At 44.4% G+C, this 15927-nt stretch overlaps 1 protein-coding gene across 1 annotated transcript in view; it reads left to right on the forward strand.

Annotated features, from left to right (window-relative positions):
• Positions 1–15927, forward strand: part of LOC102572547 (SITS-binding protein) — an 87859-nt gene that overhangs the window by 16028 nt on the left and 55904 nt on the right. The window contains exons 2-3 of the mRNA XM_006264855.4: positions 3074–3245; positions 15383–15590. Coding sequence (XP_006264917.2) covers positions 3074–3245; positions 15383–15590 — 380 coding nt within the window. The remainder of the gene's footprint in view (positions 1–3073; positions 3246–15382; positions 15591–15927) is intronic.

Raw genomic sequence — 15927 nt, forward strand, 5'->3', positions numbered from 1 at the left:
TGTTGGTCTAATAGAAGATATCATCTCTACTATGAGTCCTCATTGCCTTTTCCTCTAAACCAATACGGCTACAACCTGGATACCAATCCCCTCAAGGGAAACTTAATTGAATTTTTGCAACACAACATAGTTATCGGGAATCAAACCTGTACAAAGCCAAATGTGCCAACAGTACCTCAGCGGGACTAAACATCAGCACATCTTGCACAGCACTTTAGATAACTGCAACAATGTAGCAATATTTAAGCAGGCTTATTATTGCCTCCTAATTATTTCCAACAGCAGTGAATTGGGTCTGTTAAGGAGCTGGCAATGATCATTTGTTAACTCTTAATTTAAATTTAAATGTGATTTTAACCGTGTGATACGAATCAGTTAATGTGGTTTAGAAAATGCTGAGCATGTCTACAAACAGGCTTGGAGACTAGCTGGTTCAAAGTGGCATGAGCTTTCATCAGCAACAACCTACCTCATCAGATGTGTTATATCAGACAGTAGAAAATGTTGGCTGGAACAAACTCTGTAGGCTGCGCAGAAGCCCAAAATTAATGCTTTCTTACAGCCAAAATGAAGCCACGCTAAAAATGCTGAGATATCTTCTTAATCTAAAAGCTGTAATTTTCAAATGGACACTTCTTAGTAATAATAATAAGAGGCATTACTGTGGATGTTATGGTAGCACCCAAAGGCACTAAAAGGAATTCGCTGGTTTCTGTGAGTCTGATTGCTTTGCCTGTCTGTCTAGACCAATGGTTCTCAAACTCTGACCTGCAGAGGGGAACTGGCCGGTGTAGAGCTCCCCAGGGGTCTACAAATTTAGCAGAGGGGGAGCTGTGACAGCATTAATTGTTATGACTTTGAATGCTGCCATAGCTCCCCTGCAGTCAAATTTCCAAATATGTGGGGAGCCAGGGCTGAGACACCTTATGGACTCACTCTGCAGCCAGATCCAATGCTCTACCACCAGAGCTGGCACGCTGGATCACACCCCCAGACTAACCCTGTGTCAGATCAGGCCCACGGACCAGACCCCTGCCATTCATCTAGTCTGCAGGGCTGGTTAAGTTCAGCACCACTGGTCTAGGCCTTCTCTGGTGTTGAACTGGTCTGGGTGAATACAGGCTTATTTTTAGTGCTTTATTATATTAAGCCTATTGTCCACTGTAACCCACAGGTCCTTTTCTGCAGAGCTCCTTCTTAGCCAGTCAGTTCACAGCCTGTACCAGTGCATGGGTTTGTTTTGTCCTAAGTGCAGGAGTTTGCATTTGTCCTTGTTGAACCTCATGAGATTTCTTCTGTTTCAAACCTCTATTTTCTCAAGGTCTCTTTGAATCCTAGCTCTAGCTTCCAGCATATTTACTACTCCACCCCACTTGGTGTCATCTGCAAACTTGCTGAGGGTGCACTCTATGCCATCTTCCAGGTCACTGATGAAGATATTGAACAAAACTGGGGCAACAGGGCAGACCCTATGAGGAGTGGCTACGGGACATAAACCTGTTCAGCCTCCACAAGAGAAGGTTGAGAGGGGATCTGGTGGCCATCTATGAGCTTACCAAGGGGGACCAGCGGGGAATGGGAGAGACCCTGTTCCCCCAAGAACTACCAGGAATAACTAGGAATAATGGCCATAAGTTGACTGAGAGTAGGTTCAGGCTGGACATCAGGAAGCACTACTTCACAGTCAGGGCAGCTAGGATCTGGAACCAACTTCCAAGGGAAGTGGTGCTCACTCCTATCCTGGGGGTCTTCAAAAAGAGGCTAGATAAACACCTAGCCAGGGTCGTTTGACCCCAGCATCCTTTCTTACCATGGCAGGGGGTCAGACTTGATGATCTGCTCAGGTCCCTTCTGACCCTACCTACTATGAAACTATTATGTCTGTAGAAATGCAAGTCAGCAAACTTGTGGCATAAGGATCTGGACCAAAATCCTTTTTCTGAGTCCACAAGGTAGATCTTGGCTCTGATCTTGTGCCATCCCAATGTGTGTGAATTCCCAGCAGCATCCTGGAGACATGATTCATCTACCATGAGGATTGAAAGGAAAATAATAACTGGCTGCTTTTTATCAATTAAAAACCCAGGCTTTTAGGACATGTTATACATGTGGTACATAAAGTAGTAATGGAGTAAAAGTTTTGTGACTTTTTTTTTTTATTGTCTTGCAGGATTTTGTATTTTTAATAAACTCCCTGCTCTGGGAGGCCAGTGATTTATGTAGAATTTCAGCTTTCATTTATTTGTTTTTAGAAAGTGATTTGAGGTGTCACAGAGGAGGGTAACCTAAATATGGCTAAAGCGCAGGGGTCAGCAATCTATGGCTTGTGGGCTGGACCCAGCCCATGAACAGACTGGATCCAGGCTGCAACAGTTCAGGAACTCGGCAGCAAGCTCCAGCCTGAGCAGCAGAAGATGCATTCCCCATGTTCTGCTGCCTGCTGGGTTCAGTTTACTCCCTCCACAGCCATAGCCCCAGAGTCTTGCTTTGTTCCCCCTTCCCTCTGCAGTATCTGCTGCTCACCAGAGAACATGGAGATCTGCGGCCAGTGCCAGAAGCTGGGGTTGCAACCAGCAGCCTGGGGCAGCAAAAAGGTAGCCATCCCCTCATCTAAAGGCTCACATACCAGAAGGCAGTGCAAAAGTATCCAGTGTTGTTATATAATACTCATATTTTAATCATAATATTTTTAAAGCTCATGCTTCTTTTGGAAAAGCATCTCATGATGCGGAATGTTTGGAGTTGGCAATACTGAAATAATAATACTTTGCACTCCCATAGCAGTCTGCCTCTTCAAAGCTCCATGCAAACATTCATTCATTAGTCATCCCCCTGTGAGGTAAGGATTGTTCTTTCTGTTACCAGTGGGGAGGCAGAGACACAAGTGATATTGTGACTTGGCCAGGGCCACACAGTGAGTCACTGGCAGGGTTCCATGCTCAGGCTACTTAAACCCAATCCATTTGTAAGCACATAAATAAGTGGAAGAGGGCTCTTGACATTCTACCAACCCATCCCTGGCACAAAGAGTATGCGGTCTTAAATTTTAAGTGTCATCTGTTTTTGGTTGCAGGATTGCTTCTCAATGACCAATATCTCCTGGTATGGAGGAGCAAGTGTAAGTGCCCAGCGCTGGCCCCTGAACAACATGAATGCAAAATCCCAGCCATATATTATCAGCAACCTCAACAAAAATCCCATTGGCTATGGTCCTGTCCTGGAAAGATACTTTTTGGGATCAACAGGTAAGACAAATTTTCTTCCTATAACTTTTTTTACTATTGTTGGTAATACATTGCTCCCACACAGCTTTGGACGTGAGGAGTTATCTTTGCTGATAGAAGGAAGATGGACCTGGACCATCATGGTTATACCCCATAAAGTATTACAAATTCATCAACTGACTGAACAGTCACTAGGAGACAAACAAACATGATTTTTTTTCCTAATAAGGTGTGCCCACCAGTAATATTACACTGCAGTGGTAGCTTTGCTTATGAATCTAGTTTCTCATGTGGAAATGAGGTCCCAAAAGTTGTGATTCAGTGGTAAAAATTCATCTCCATCGATCTGCTGGTGTCACATGCATGTAATAAAATCACCAGACTGAATGCTGTTTCACTTTATCTCACAATGGAACTCATTGCTTTCTTAGGTTATTTTCACTGAAAATGAAAAAGGTCTGGATAATTACGGACATCTTTACACGTGCTCTGGGGATGAAGGGGGTAGCACTTTAATTATAGCGGCTCTTGCAAGCCGCTTCCCTGTGCTACAAAATGGTGGCAGGGGCACTTTAACTAAAGCTCCTTTGACTCTTTGAAGCGTGGGGATGTGGGATACATGAGATGCTGAGGCTGCTGAAGTGTGCTGATTAGCATGCTCCAGCAGACTCAATTAAGTCTGCTCCAAGATGCTGTAATTACAGCACATCAGAGCAGTCATCCTGCACATCTACAGGTACCCCATATGAGTACTAACACCTCTTAATTCTTCATAATAGCTAAATGGTAAAAGGATACTTTGATTTTTGTGCTTCAGCGTGTAAGCAGATCATCTGGAAAAGCAAGTCGGGAATTCCCACCCCAGTTCCAAAATACAGTCCTGACCCACTGTCTAGGGTTAGTATCAGCATCTTACACGCCTTCCCCTGAAGCCCTGGGTAGAGGCACTGCCAGGAACAAGATCATTATCCCATGCTGTCAGGTACCTCTCTTGGCAGCAGATTCTTCCATTTATTCCTTGCAATGCCTGGCAACCTAACAAAATCATTTAATGAGGGCAGCCCACAGAGAAGGAACTGAATAGCCCTTAGCAGCTGGCAGTAAGCATGAGGGCATGTGGCCTACGTGCTTACATCTCTAGGGGCACAGGCTACTGAAGTTCACAGATGATAACTTCCACTGCTATTTTGGCTGTAGAGTCAACCATGGAAGTTTTCCCCCTTTTCATTGATGCAGAAAGTGAGCAGCACAGATTAAATGAGGCCACATGAGGGTATGTGAAAATACTTGGAAGGGATTTCTTTCTTGTCATGAAAAGCTCCACAAAACCTTTATCAAATGGTCCCTTTAAAGCCCTCAGTCTTCACTGTCTTGCACTATAGGTAATCACAGATATAGTTATATCTCTGTAAAAGGAAAATTATCTGGAAAATTTTCACCCAAACTATTTTGTGTAGTTCTGGCAACAATGATTTTTTTCCGTTGTTGCAATATATTGTTTTTTCCCCTAACACTGCCCATGAGGGGAAAGCTCCCCCTCCCCATCTTTGAGGTTTTGTGCCAAACTCCATTCCTTTTTATATTTCTGTAGGTTTTTCACATTGTTTCTTGTAGGCCACAATGCACAAATGACCTGTCAGAATAGTAGAAGTGTTTATTTTTAATCTGATTAAGGGCAGCAGCTGCTTAGCACCGATTGAAACATCTCATTTACTTTTCCTGATCAAAGCATCTCCCTGTTCGTGTTGTGATGAAACAGTGAAATTGTGGCAAGCAGGTGTCTTTGCTGGTTATTAGCCTGACCCTTTTCCAAGGTCCATGTGTCCTTAGTCAGAGGAACCCTATGACTTCCTGGCCTTGGTAACTTTTGGGTGATCTTGAATGTCTCTGCAGATCTTCCCCTGCTCTCCTTCCCTCCTCTCCTCCAAGACTGTCTCTGCCAGCTGGTGTGCCACCCACAGTAGAAGCTCCGTTCCTCAGCTGCCTGGAGAGGGGGCTAAGGGCTGCCTTCTAGCTGGTTTACAGCATCCCTTGGTAACCCTGTTAGTTAGGACCCTCTGCTTATTCTTCTCTTCCTTATTCCACTCCCCAGTATGGTCCTGGACAAATTTTCTTTCATTCCTAGCCTCTGCTTCAGCCGGCATCTAGCCCTCTTTCACTCTACTAGCCTCCGTGGCTTGCACTAATCGTGCCCTCATCCCCAAGCCTCAAATATTATTACTGCATTTTCTCATAACCCACCCCCCTTCCAAATAAAACATGCCTCTTGGTTTGGGAAGGCAGAATATAGAATCCCCCCCCCATGCAAAGTCTTGACTGATTGTGTGACATAGGGTAAGTCCTCCTGGGAACAGAGTGCCTAGGAAGTGTGGCACCCCAGGAGATGGTCTGGTCAGGTAGCAAGAGCTTCCTGGGGGGGCTGCCTTCTGGGATCCCACACTTCCTAGACAGTCTATGTTTTCAGGAGGACTTCCTCTATGTCACAAAAGTTAGGCCCCAGACTAGGAGTCAGCAATGTTTTTGCGCAGAGTGCCAAAAACACCTGCAACCTCAACTTGTAAGATGTTGGCATGCCAGGGGCAGATGGCAAGGGAACCATGAGGGGCATGATCCTTGTTGTGGCAGCATTGGTGATGCGTAGGGGGTGCACGTGGGTGCACGTGCACCCCCTGAGAGTGGCGGTGCACCCCTGTGAAAAGGCACCACTGACACAATCGGTGGCGCCTGCAGGTGGTCGCCATTTACATCCCCCTCCCCCTCGCCACCAACTCTGGCGGCCTGTGCGGGCGGTCCGTGATTGCTGCTCGCTGCCGCTAATGCTGCCAGCAGTGTCTGTGGATGGTCGCCAACCACTGGTCGGTGCTCACCCACCCCACCGCCGACAGCGCTGCGGCTGCTTGTGGGAGTTCCCCTCTTGCTGCCACCATGCTCCTGCCGCCAACAACACTCCCGCCGCCTGCGAGAGCTCACCATGCCCCTCCCCCAGCCTCTGGGGGCACACGGCATTCATGTGTGGCAGTACAGCCCCAGACCCTTCCCCGCCATCCACCCCAAGGTGCCACGTACCAAGTAAAATGCCTTTGTGTGCCATGTTCTGGCACACGTGCTGGTTCCTGCCCCAAACCATTGCAAAGGGCAGTAGCAAGACTGTTATTTCTTTACTCAAAATAGTATTTTATGTAGTACTACTTTATCAAAGTTTACTACCTGCAGCTCACTTGCTGCTGCAGGCACAAGCTACAGTGCTCAGCCAACAGCTACAGCTGTGAGGGGGTGTAACACAGGACTCCACTTTTTAGCTTGCTGAGACAAACAAGAATCAGCCGCCTTGGCAGCTGCATGGCATGCACAATGTCTCCAAGCAGGTTTCTTTTCCAGCAAAGAAAACAGCTTTCTCACTTAATAGATGCACCCCAGTTTTGGTGAACCCTTTTTTTGGGAAAAGGTACGTCTTGTGTGTGAGAAAATATGGTAATTCAGAAATAACTAAAGAGTATGGGAAAGTCATGGACTAAAATTTTCCCTGAGGCACAATCATAAAAAAGAGCACAGGAGTAGCTTTAAGAGACTCCTGATTGACAGGGCCATCCTGCCTTCATCCTTCATCTCAGTGAGAAGCTGCTTACTTCTCTCAATACTACTAACAAAAGACCACATCTGGCTGGCACATAGAAGAGAGCAGGAGCCAAGACTCAACCTGGTCATCATCCCCTTGCCTCTCCCAATCCTAACATGCTGCAGGGACAGCATAGGCAGACAAGCAAATAACCCAACTGTTGTATTTGACCAAGTGCAGCCATAAATAAAATGACACAAGCCACTCATTTGGGTAAGAGTGCTGCCATGCTGGCCAGCACTGAATCTATTTGAATATAAAGTAAAACTAGGAATTAGTTGCCATCAACAGATTCAACAGACAAATCTTGAACTTCAGATTCCCATGTGCACATTCAGCTCATCCATTCAAGTATCTCACATCAGCCAGCTTCTATGCTTCTGGTCCAACCTTGCCTGCAGAGCTGTATTAACAGAGGTACCTCCTACCTCCTCCTTGTTTGCACAAACGTGTTCTGAGTCAGAAGCTAAGTTAATGTTTCATATTGTTGCTAACCCTCATGGTTTTATGCTGAGTCCAGGGGTGGATTGGGGTGGGGAGGGAGGCGTACATCGATGTTGTTGCACCCCCTGCCTCTGATTCCTGCTGTACCCAAGGTTTAAAACTGGCTGGGAATGGGGCAGTGCCACTTCTGTTCAGGAAACACTGAGGGAATCAACTGACTTCATAGCTCATGATCTGTCTGGTTCCTGCTAATTTTTCTTTTTTCCATAGATGTTAAAACCCTCTGTCTTTGTTAATGGTATTAATGTTCCACTATTCAAACTATCCTTTCTTCTGCAATTTTGCTGCCTATTAGCTATTCCTGGTAATGTCTCTCTTCTATTTCACAGCTCTACAGGCTGTTTTTAGTTCCAGCTAAAAATCTTAATTCAGGGGTAATAATACTAACTCAGGTGTAGAAATAGCTGAGTGAAGCATTGGGGGCACTGTCAGGATACTCAAGAAGACTAGATATTGTTTTATGGATTTATAATAAGATGTGCATTTAACTGTAATGACTACAGGACTAATGAAACAATCTCTTTTGACTATTTTGACCATTTTTTGCCTAGTTCATTGCATTTTTTAAAATTAATATATAATCTAGTGAATTAGTGAAGATTTCAATAAAGTTATGTTTGTTTTTGTTTTGATCTTAAGCTGAGTAATATCGTACTAGGCCCATCGCTTCTAGTTGCTCTTTAACTGAAAATAAATGTGTTGTGTTATATGGGATGATGCAGCACATCATCTGCACTCCTCATTTCAAAATCCTGCCCATGAGTCTCCCAAGTATGTAGTGCATGGTATTTTCCACAATGGTTCAGTTCCTGGAATCCTGTTATTAAATGAGAACATCTGATTCAACTGTTCTGTTCTGTTTTTAAAGAATATTTTGGTATTCCTGGTCATAGAGAAAAGCTTGGACCATGACTTCAGTGCCTCTAAGGACTCAAAAACCAGAAGACCTGTTTAAAAAAAAACCTGTTTAAAAAAAAAAAAAGATTTGAAAAAATATCCTGTCATATTTGGGGCTTGGACTTATGATTTTTGAACCCTCAGGGTTAGCTGTATTGTGGGTAAAAAGGTATGAGATATGGGCCAGGGAAGACTTTGTATGCTGGTTTCTAAACACAGCCAGATCACTCTGCATATGTGTAAGGGGAGTACACTTGGAATAGCAAGAATTGGCAAGGGTTGCAGTAGGACAACCACTGCAATGTAACAGCAACAGAGTGGCAGAAATACCTCCACAGTCTGCAGCTGCTTAGATATCAGAACTTCCTGCACTAACCAGAAGTCTGTACCTGCACTTCTGTGCTTTGGCCATGGGCGCTTGCTTCTGCTTCTTTTGAAGCCCAAGTGAACAAAATCTGACCAGGGCTTGTGCATTCAGCACTCTGACTTACAACCAGATCAGATAATGGCCAGGCTTCAAAGACTGCTAGGGTTGGATGGGATTTGTAAACTAGACTTGCATGCATGAGAGAGAAATCTGTCATAGGGAATGGATTTCCAGATCCTGGGCTCTGCAGCAGTGGAATGTTTTTGTGAAATCTGATGTGGGCTCTAATGCATTCTGTGGTCTGTATCTGTCTGGCCCAGGCTGAATGTGATAAGAAACAGGGAGCTACTGCCTAGATGGTTCAGTGACAATTTGTTCTCAGAGAAGAGTTCAAAAGCATGATACAACTATGCCCAACAGAATGTATGTCCCCTTCTTCCCAAGAAGGAAAACTTATGCGTTGATACCAAATCTAGATTTTTGAGTGAGCTCCTGATTTTATTTCTGATCTGGTGGGAGAGGAAGAGGATGGTCTTGTGGCTAAGGCACTTACCCCAGGAACTCAAATTTCATTACTTTTCTCTGCTAAAGACTCCCCATCTGATTTTGTCATAGTACCTAATCTTTCTTTGCCTAAGTTTCTCAGCCCTACAATGGGGATCACACATCTGGCCCATTTTGTGTTTGAAGTGTTCAGGTTCTATCAGCTCTACAAAATCAACCCTCAGCTGATCTAGCAGGCTGCAGAAAATAGCACAGGCTCTCTGTGAACTCTGCATTCAGACTGAGGGATCACCATTTTTGTTGTTTCAGATTCTACCCAAAGACAATGAATTTTGCCATGCTGCTGTTTTGTATTCTGTCCTGGTATGGGGCTTGTCTTATTCCTCTACAGCATTTCATATTAGAAAGGACTATGGATTCTGCATAACACTACAATACCAGATTGGTAGAGTCAGGGCTATAGCCATGATGGTCCAGGAATATGCAAGAAGCAAAGTATATTTGCGTTGTGAGAGCTGTTACACAAGATTTGGGGGCACAAAATACCTCTTCTCCAATCTGGGAAAGAAGCAGATACAGTCTAAGCTAAACACCAGGTAAAACCATGACTCTTGTTTAACTCCATTATGTAGATGAAAATCAACACTTAACTTTCCTCTTTGAATAGTCATATTTTTTTACATCAATGATGTCAAACATGTGGCCTGCAGGCTGGATCCAGCCCCCCATGCCATTCCATCTGACCCTTAGGGCTACTGGCAGGCTACTGGAAGTTGCAGGTGGGGCCAGGGGTAAGGCCTTCCACAGAATTTGGGACCCCGAGTCCTTGCTGGAACTAACCTTTGCTTCAGGCAGGTGAGTGAGGGATGTCTAACGCAGTCCATCCCCACTTGGCTCCCCTGCTATTAGCCCCAGATCTCTGCCTCTGACAGACTTACTGCAGCTGCCACTGGCTCCATGGTCTGGCCCAGGAGGACCCTATGGTTTGGATCCAGTTTGGGGCCTGGAATGAGTTTGACACCCCCACCGTACATAATTAGGTTTATCTATTTCAGTTGCATTTTACATGGTTTATAAGTACTTCTGACCTCTTCTCTTTGCTCCACAGGTTTAAGCCTGCTTCCCTTTCTTTATTTGACTGTTTTCTTTGTGCCCAAAAAAGTCTGTTGATCATCTCTTCCAACTGCATGGTTGTACCAATAAAAGATATTACCAAATAAACCTTGCATCTTGCAAACAGCCAGAGGACAGTTTCTTCTGGATGAGAAATAGTATACAGCACAGCACATAGTCCCCTTCTCATCTCCGTGCATATGCATTTATGCACAGTTATTTGGTAGCGACTATATAAGTGTGTCTGCATTTTTGTGCTTATCTAAGCAACCACCAAATCCTTGTTATTTCTCAAACACCAAAAACCGTGCAGTCCCCCCTGTTAATTCTCTGGGATTGCTCAAAACGGTGAGTTTATTGTATTTTTTTAAAATTTGGGCTCCCTCTAAAAATATGCTGTCTTAGAACCACAAGGCTCCCAGGCTTTGATAAAGAGTCCTGACTGTGAAAACATGCAGAATGCTTACGTGGTAGGCATTTGTTCAGTAGCTTCATCAACGACCCATAAAATGGGGTGGAGGGCACCCTCAGCAAGTTTGCAGATGACACCAAGCTGGGGGGAAGAGTAGATATGCTGGAGGGTAGGGCTTAGGATTCAGAGAGATCTAGACAAATTGGAGGATTGGGTCAAAAGAAATCTCATGAGGTTCAATAAAGAGACATGTCAAGTCCTGCAGTTAGGATGGAACGGTCCCATGCATTAGTACAGGCTGGGGACTGACTGGGTAAGCAGTAGCTCTGCAGAAAAGGCTACTGGCATGCTGGGCTGCATTAGTAGGAGTTTTGCCAGCAAATCAAGGGAAGTGATTATTTCCCTCTGTTCAGCACTGGTGAAGCCACATCTGGGGTACTGTGTTCAGTTTTGGGCTCCCTACTACAGAAAGGACGTGGACAAATTGGGGAAAGTCTATCAGAGGACAATGAATATGGTTTGGGGGCTGGGGCACATGACTTCTGCGGAGAAGTTGAGGGAACTGAGCTTACTCAGCCTGGAGAAGAGAAGACTGAGAGGGGATTTGATAGCAACTTTCAACTTCCTGAAGGGGGGTTCCAAAGAATATGGAGCTAGACTGTTCTCTGTGGTGGCAGATGACAGAACAAGGAGCAGTGGCCTCAAGTTGCAGTAAGGGAAGTTTGAGGTAAGATATTAGGAAAAACTTTTTCACTAGGAGGGTAGTAAATCACTGGAACAGGCTGCTCAAAGAGGCTGTGGAATCTTCATCCTTGGAAGTTTTTAAGACCCAGCTAGAGAAAGCCTTGGCAGGGATGCTATAGTTGGGGATGATCCTGCTTTGGGCAGTGATTGGACTAGACATCCTGAGGTCTTTTCCAACCCTCATTTTCTATGATTCAGTGACTTCCTCCACTAGCAAAAATCAGAAACTCCACTAAAATTAGTGGAGCTGGACTGGTGTTCAGTTGGTGTAAGTGGCTCCAGAATTTCAGAGTGTAATTCTAGACATGGTAAGAATTTGTCTTGAGCTTAAGCAATACCTTGCCACTTCCTGCACACCTTTCCAGCAATGGAACTGAAGGTTCTTGTTTGGATCCTTAGAGATCAAAAAGCCAATGCCTAGCCAATGAAGGATGTACTCAGGCTATATGCAGTTCAACACAGCGTCTCTCAGTCATTTCAGTGGCAGTGCACAGAGGTAACTGAGGTAACAGAATTTGGCTCTGCATTCCCTTCATCTCTTCCAAACAGTCCTGCTTTCTCTGATTTTTCTCACCCTCCAGTCTTAATTCAAAAGGGCCCTGCTAAGCAGTCAAATATTGAAGGGTGAAAACAGTAGCGTAACAGATATGGGGAGAGGGACATCAGACTAACAGTCCCCAGGTGCCACCTTTGCAGGGGAGAGTGCAACAGTTGCTGAGGTAGTTGTTGGGTGGGATGCACCACCACCACCACAAGTGCAGCTCTATGTATCATTGTTACCCACAGCAAAGCACAGCCCTGCAATGCCTCTGGGTAAAAATATATAAAAATAATATTTTTTGTAATAAAAATAGATATTGCAAAAGCCAATCTGAGCAGAAATGTATATACTAAATTACAGAAGGGTTAATGAAAGTTTATTAATGCAAGCATTTTCCTCTGCAGGGTTGTGATCCCAAACACAATTCTTTTGGGCTAGCGCACAAGAACCAGAGAGGTAATCGGAAGTTAATGGGGAAGGCACTGCACTGGGACTTGGGAGACTTGCTTTCTGTTCCTGGTTGTGGGAAATGAAGGGTTAATTGGGGGAGCAGGCTCTGGACTCTTATCAACTAATAATAGCCATGAAGGCTGCCCCTTGTATGTGCTCAATTTGCTCATTGAAGGGAAAAAAAATCTAAAACTGCTTTTTTATAAATGCTGTTACAAGTAGTAAAATAAAACAAAAAGTATCTCTAAAATTCAGGTGCTACAAACTGCTAAATAAGGGGTTAAGCAATGCAATTATCAAATTAAATTCAGCTAAATGAATTCACAGCAGTAGTGGCTTTCATTCTCAATTTAGTCAAATGATCAAATTAACACATCAAGCAATGAGTTCTTAATCTTCAAACAGGGGTTCAAGGGGGTTGCTGTTTGCTTAAATGCAAACCACGACTGGAAAATTCTTATTCATGGCAGTAACATCAGACTTGAGCTGGGTGAATGTTTCGGGTTAGAAACCAAATACACAGTCTCCAAAGTCAATTAATGTTTTCCTCCTAGAGTTTCACTCTCAGGTAGTTAACCTGGCTTCTTTTACCAGCCCCCAAAATGTAAACACAGAATATCAACTGTAACCAAGATACTTTGATACAGGAGAGTTTTTAGCTGTGTTTCTACTGACCAATAGGAGCTCCATTTCTCTGGGGACTTTCACAGAACTAGGAGCAGATGCAATGTAATTACCTTAAGGAGAAATTTAAGGTTTGTTTACAGGATATACTTACCGCTCTCATTCATGTGTTGGAACTAGCTACATACTTCCGGGCCCAAGTAGGAAAAATGTTTCTCAAGGTAAAACTGGAAAAGTAAAATATTTTAAATGAAAAAGGGATTTGAACTCTTCAGCTCACATGTTTTAGGGAGCTGTAACTGAGGTCACAGACCTAACACGAGTAAAGGCACTTGTACCAATTACCAAAAACCTCTAAGAGAGGGGTCAAGGTTAGGTGGTTAGTGTGGATGTCGTGACTTCCTTTGCTCCTGATATCATTGATTGGAAGGGCTGTGTTTTTGATACAGCTGGTGACCCAGAAAGCCCCACGTCCCCCACAGACCTTGTTTTTTTGCTACAGATTTTTCCTTTCTGGGCGGTTTTGACACCTCCCTTGGAATGGCGGGCAGATCAAGCAGATAGCAAGCCAAGGAGGTAGATGACCTCCTCTTATCTCAGCACTAGGACTCAACACCAGACTATGGCTAGTTTGGAGAGTTCTCCTTCATTTAGTAGTTTCCTTCAGGTGTCTATCTCCACAATGCCACATTTGGCATGCCTCAAAATGAGGAAAAAAAAGCAAGTTGAAGTTTAAGGAAATGACTCCAGCCTCCATCTCTAGGCTAGATTATCCAATTGCACCACGCGGCATCAGCATCTGTTGTAGACATTGGCAAATCCATAACAATAATCAGTTGCCCAACAAAATCAGTCACTCACCCAGTTATCTCTCACATCCTTTCTTTAGTTCTTGAAGTAAACTTAACCCTGTCTTTTGCTAGCTGTCAAACTTATTCATTCATGAGCAAGAATGGAGGGACCAGTTCACTGAGTGAAGGTTCACATGGCCTTTATTGTGTTAAAGTGTATTGCTGCTGCTAGCCCCTCCTAAAAGCACAAAGCCGTGCTAAAAATGTCACTATAAATATGCTTTTCATGTATTTCTTGGACCATCACAACTACATTGTTCCAGCCCTACCACTATAAATGCTATCTGACATAGAGCTATTAAGTTTATACTAAGTCTTATGTCAAGCCTGCAACCTTGAACCCAGGACTTTGACCTGACCAGCAGTCATCTACCCCAACCTGCTACCCTGCTGCTGTTTCCAAAAGCTGGATGAGATCTGCCTAAAGCTTCTACCAGCACCTGAGTCTCTGCTTTCTCCCTGAAACTTGAGTGACTGGCACCTGGCACCTGACCTACACTTCCCCTATATAAAACCCAGAAAAGGACCAGAAGGTGTCTGGGAAATAGGGCTGTTTCTGATTTTAGACTTCACCCTAATAAACTATTTGCTTCTTGACATCCTGATTCCCTGACTCAGCTTGCTCATGGACTTCACTCTCTTCTTGATTTCCCAACTCAACTTGCTTGTGTTGCTTACCTCCTGACTCCCTGGCTTGTGGCTTGTCTCTGGACTCTGGTCACTCTTTTTATCCTATTCCAGTAACCATAATCCCTGATTGCTTTCTGGCTGCCCATGTTTCAGTACTAAGAGTCTGTTATCTTGCATAGGGTCTATCTCTTCAGTAGCTATATCACTGATCTGCTGGGAGAGCATGGGCAAGCCACGTCACCTCTTTGTGCCTGTGTTTCTTTTCCTACATGCATCTCTTTTGTGTGTTTAGACAGTAAGTGCTTTGAGACACGGACACTGTCGCACCAGATCTTTGTGCAGTAACTAGCACACTGGACTTCCTGCTGTGATTATGATGTAAATCCACATAATTTCCCAGGCAGAAGAAGGTGCAAATAGAAAAGAAACAAACTATCATTAGTGAAGAGCAAATTTAAAATCATAAATCATGTTTGACAATCTCAAAAGGTGTTGGCAGCACCGAGTAGGTAGTTAGTTTTAGAACCTACTTACGAGGCCGGATCTTCTGCTGGTATAACTAATGAACCTCTGTTTGGTATCAAGGGATCTAGTTTGATTTGCATCGGCCACAGACCTGGCCCATAATTATGTAGTACTCACTGGTGTTCACTGCCAAGTTTGCACCTCATCTGCATTTGTGTAGTCCCCCTGGCCTCATGGCATCACAAGGGCTTGAATGGGTGGGTCCATGTGCAAGCGATACAGTATAGTGGGCCAACACCTTCTTTGGCAAAAATTGCTGAATGCTAGCAGAAAACCACAGAGGTTTCATGATAAGAGAAGAGGGGAGCTTGGGTGAAGAAAGAGGAAAAACAACTGAAATGGGACTTCTTTATCTTTTCTGTTTCCTCTCATCTCCAAAGGGGTAACAGTGACCATTGCACCTGATGTCCCTGTCTTCCTCTCAGTGGAGAGTAACAAACACTTCTGCCTGGAGAGCCCTTCCAGCATAGACATGATTCCCTTGCAGTATATGGTGTGCATCAGTCAAAACATCACGTCTGCCCACCAGGAGGTGGGAAGCCAGCTCTCAGAGCAGGAGAGGAGGCTGCCAAACACAGACATACTAGGGTAAGAGAGCTACACTGTGACAAAAATGTCCATACCTTAGGACACCACAGCCTTCCACAGGCACCCACTTTTGGTCCTCATTCAATCAGGATAGGATCAACCCTATCAACCTGGAGAGTGAAAAGCTCCATTGGCCATCACCCTGTGCCCTGAGCCATCTGGTCCCCCAGTGGACTGAAAACAAAAAAATGAATGGAAGCATTTCTCCTTCTGTTGAGGAGAAGTATTACCACAGTTACTAATGGAGTTAGAATCCATGATACAAAAGCCTGGTTGGCTGGGGATAAATAGTCACATACATTTTTGCACTAAAGTTCTGTTTCAAGTAAGCTTAGAC

The sequence above is a fragment of the Alligator mississippiensis genome, chromosome 2 (assembly GCF_030867095.1).
Source record: "Alligator mississippiensis isolate rAllMis1 chromosome 2, rAllMis1, whole genome shotgun sequence".
Taxonomy (NCBI): Eukaryota; Metazoa; Chordata; order Crocodylia; family Alligatoridae; genus Alligator; species Alligator mississippiensis.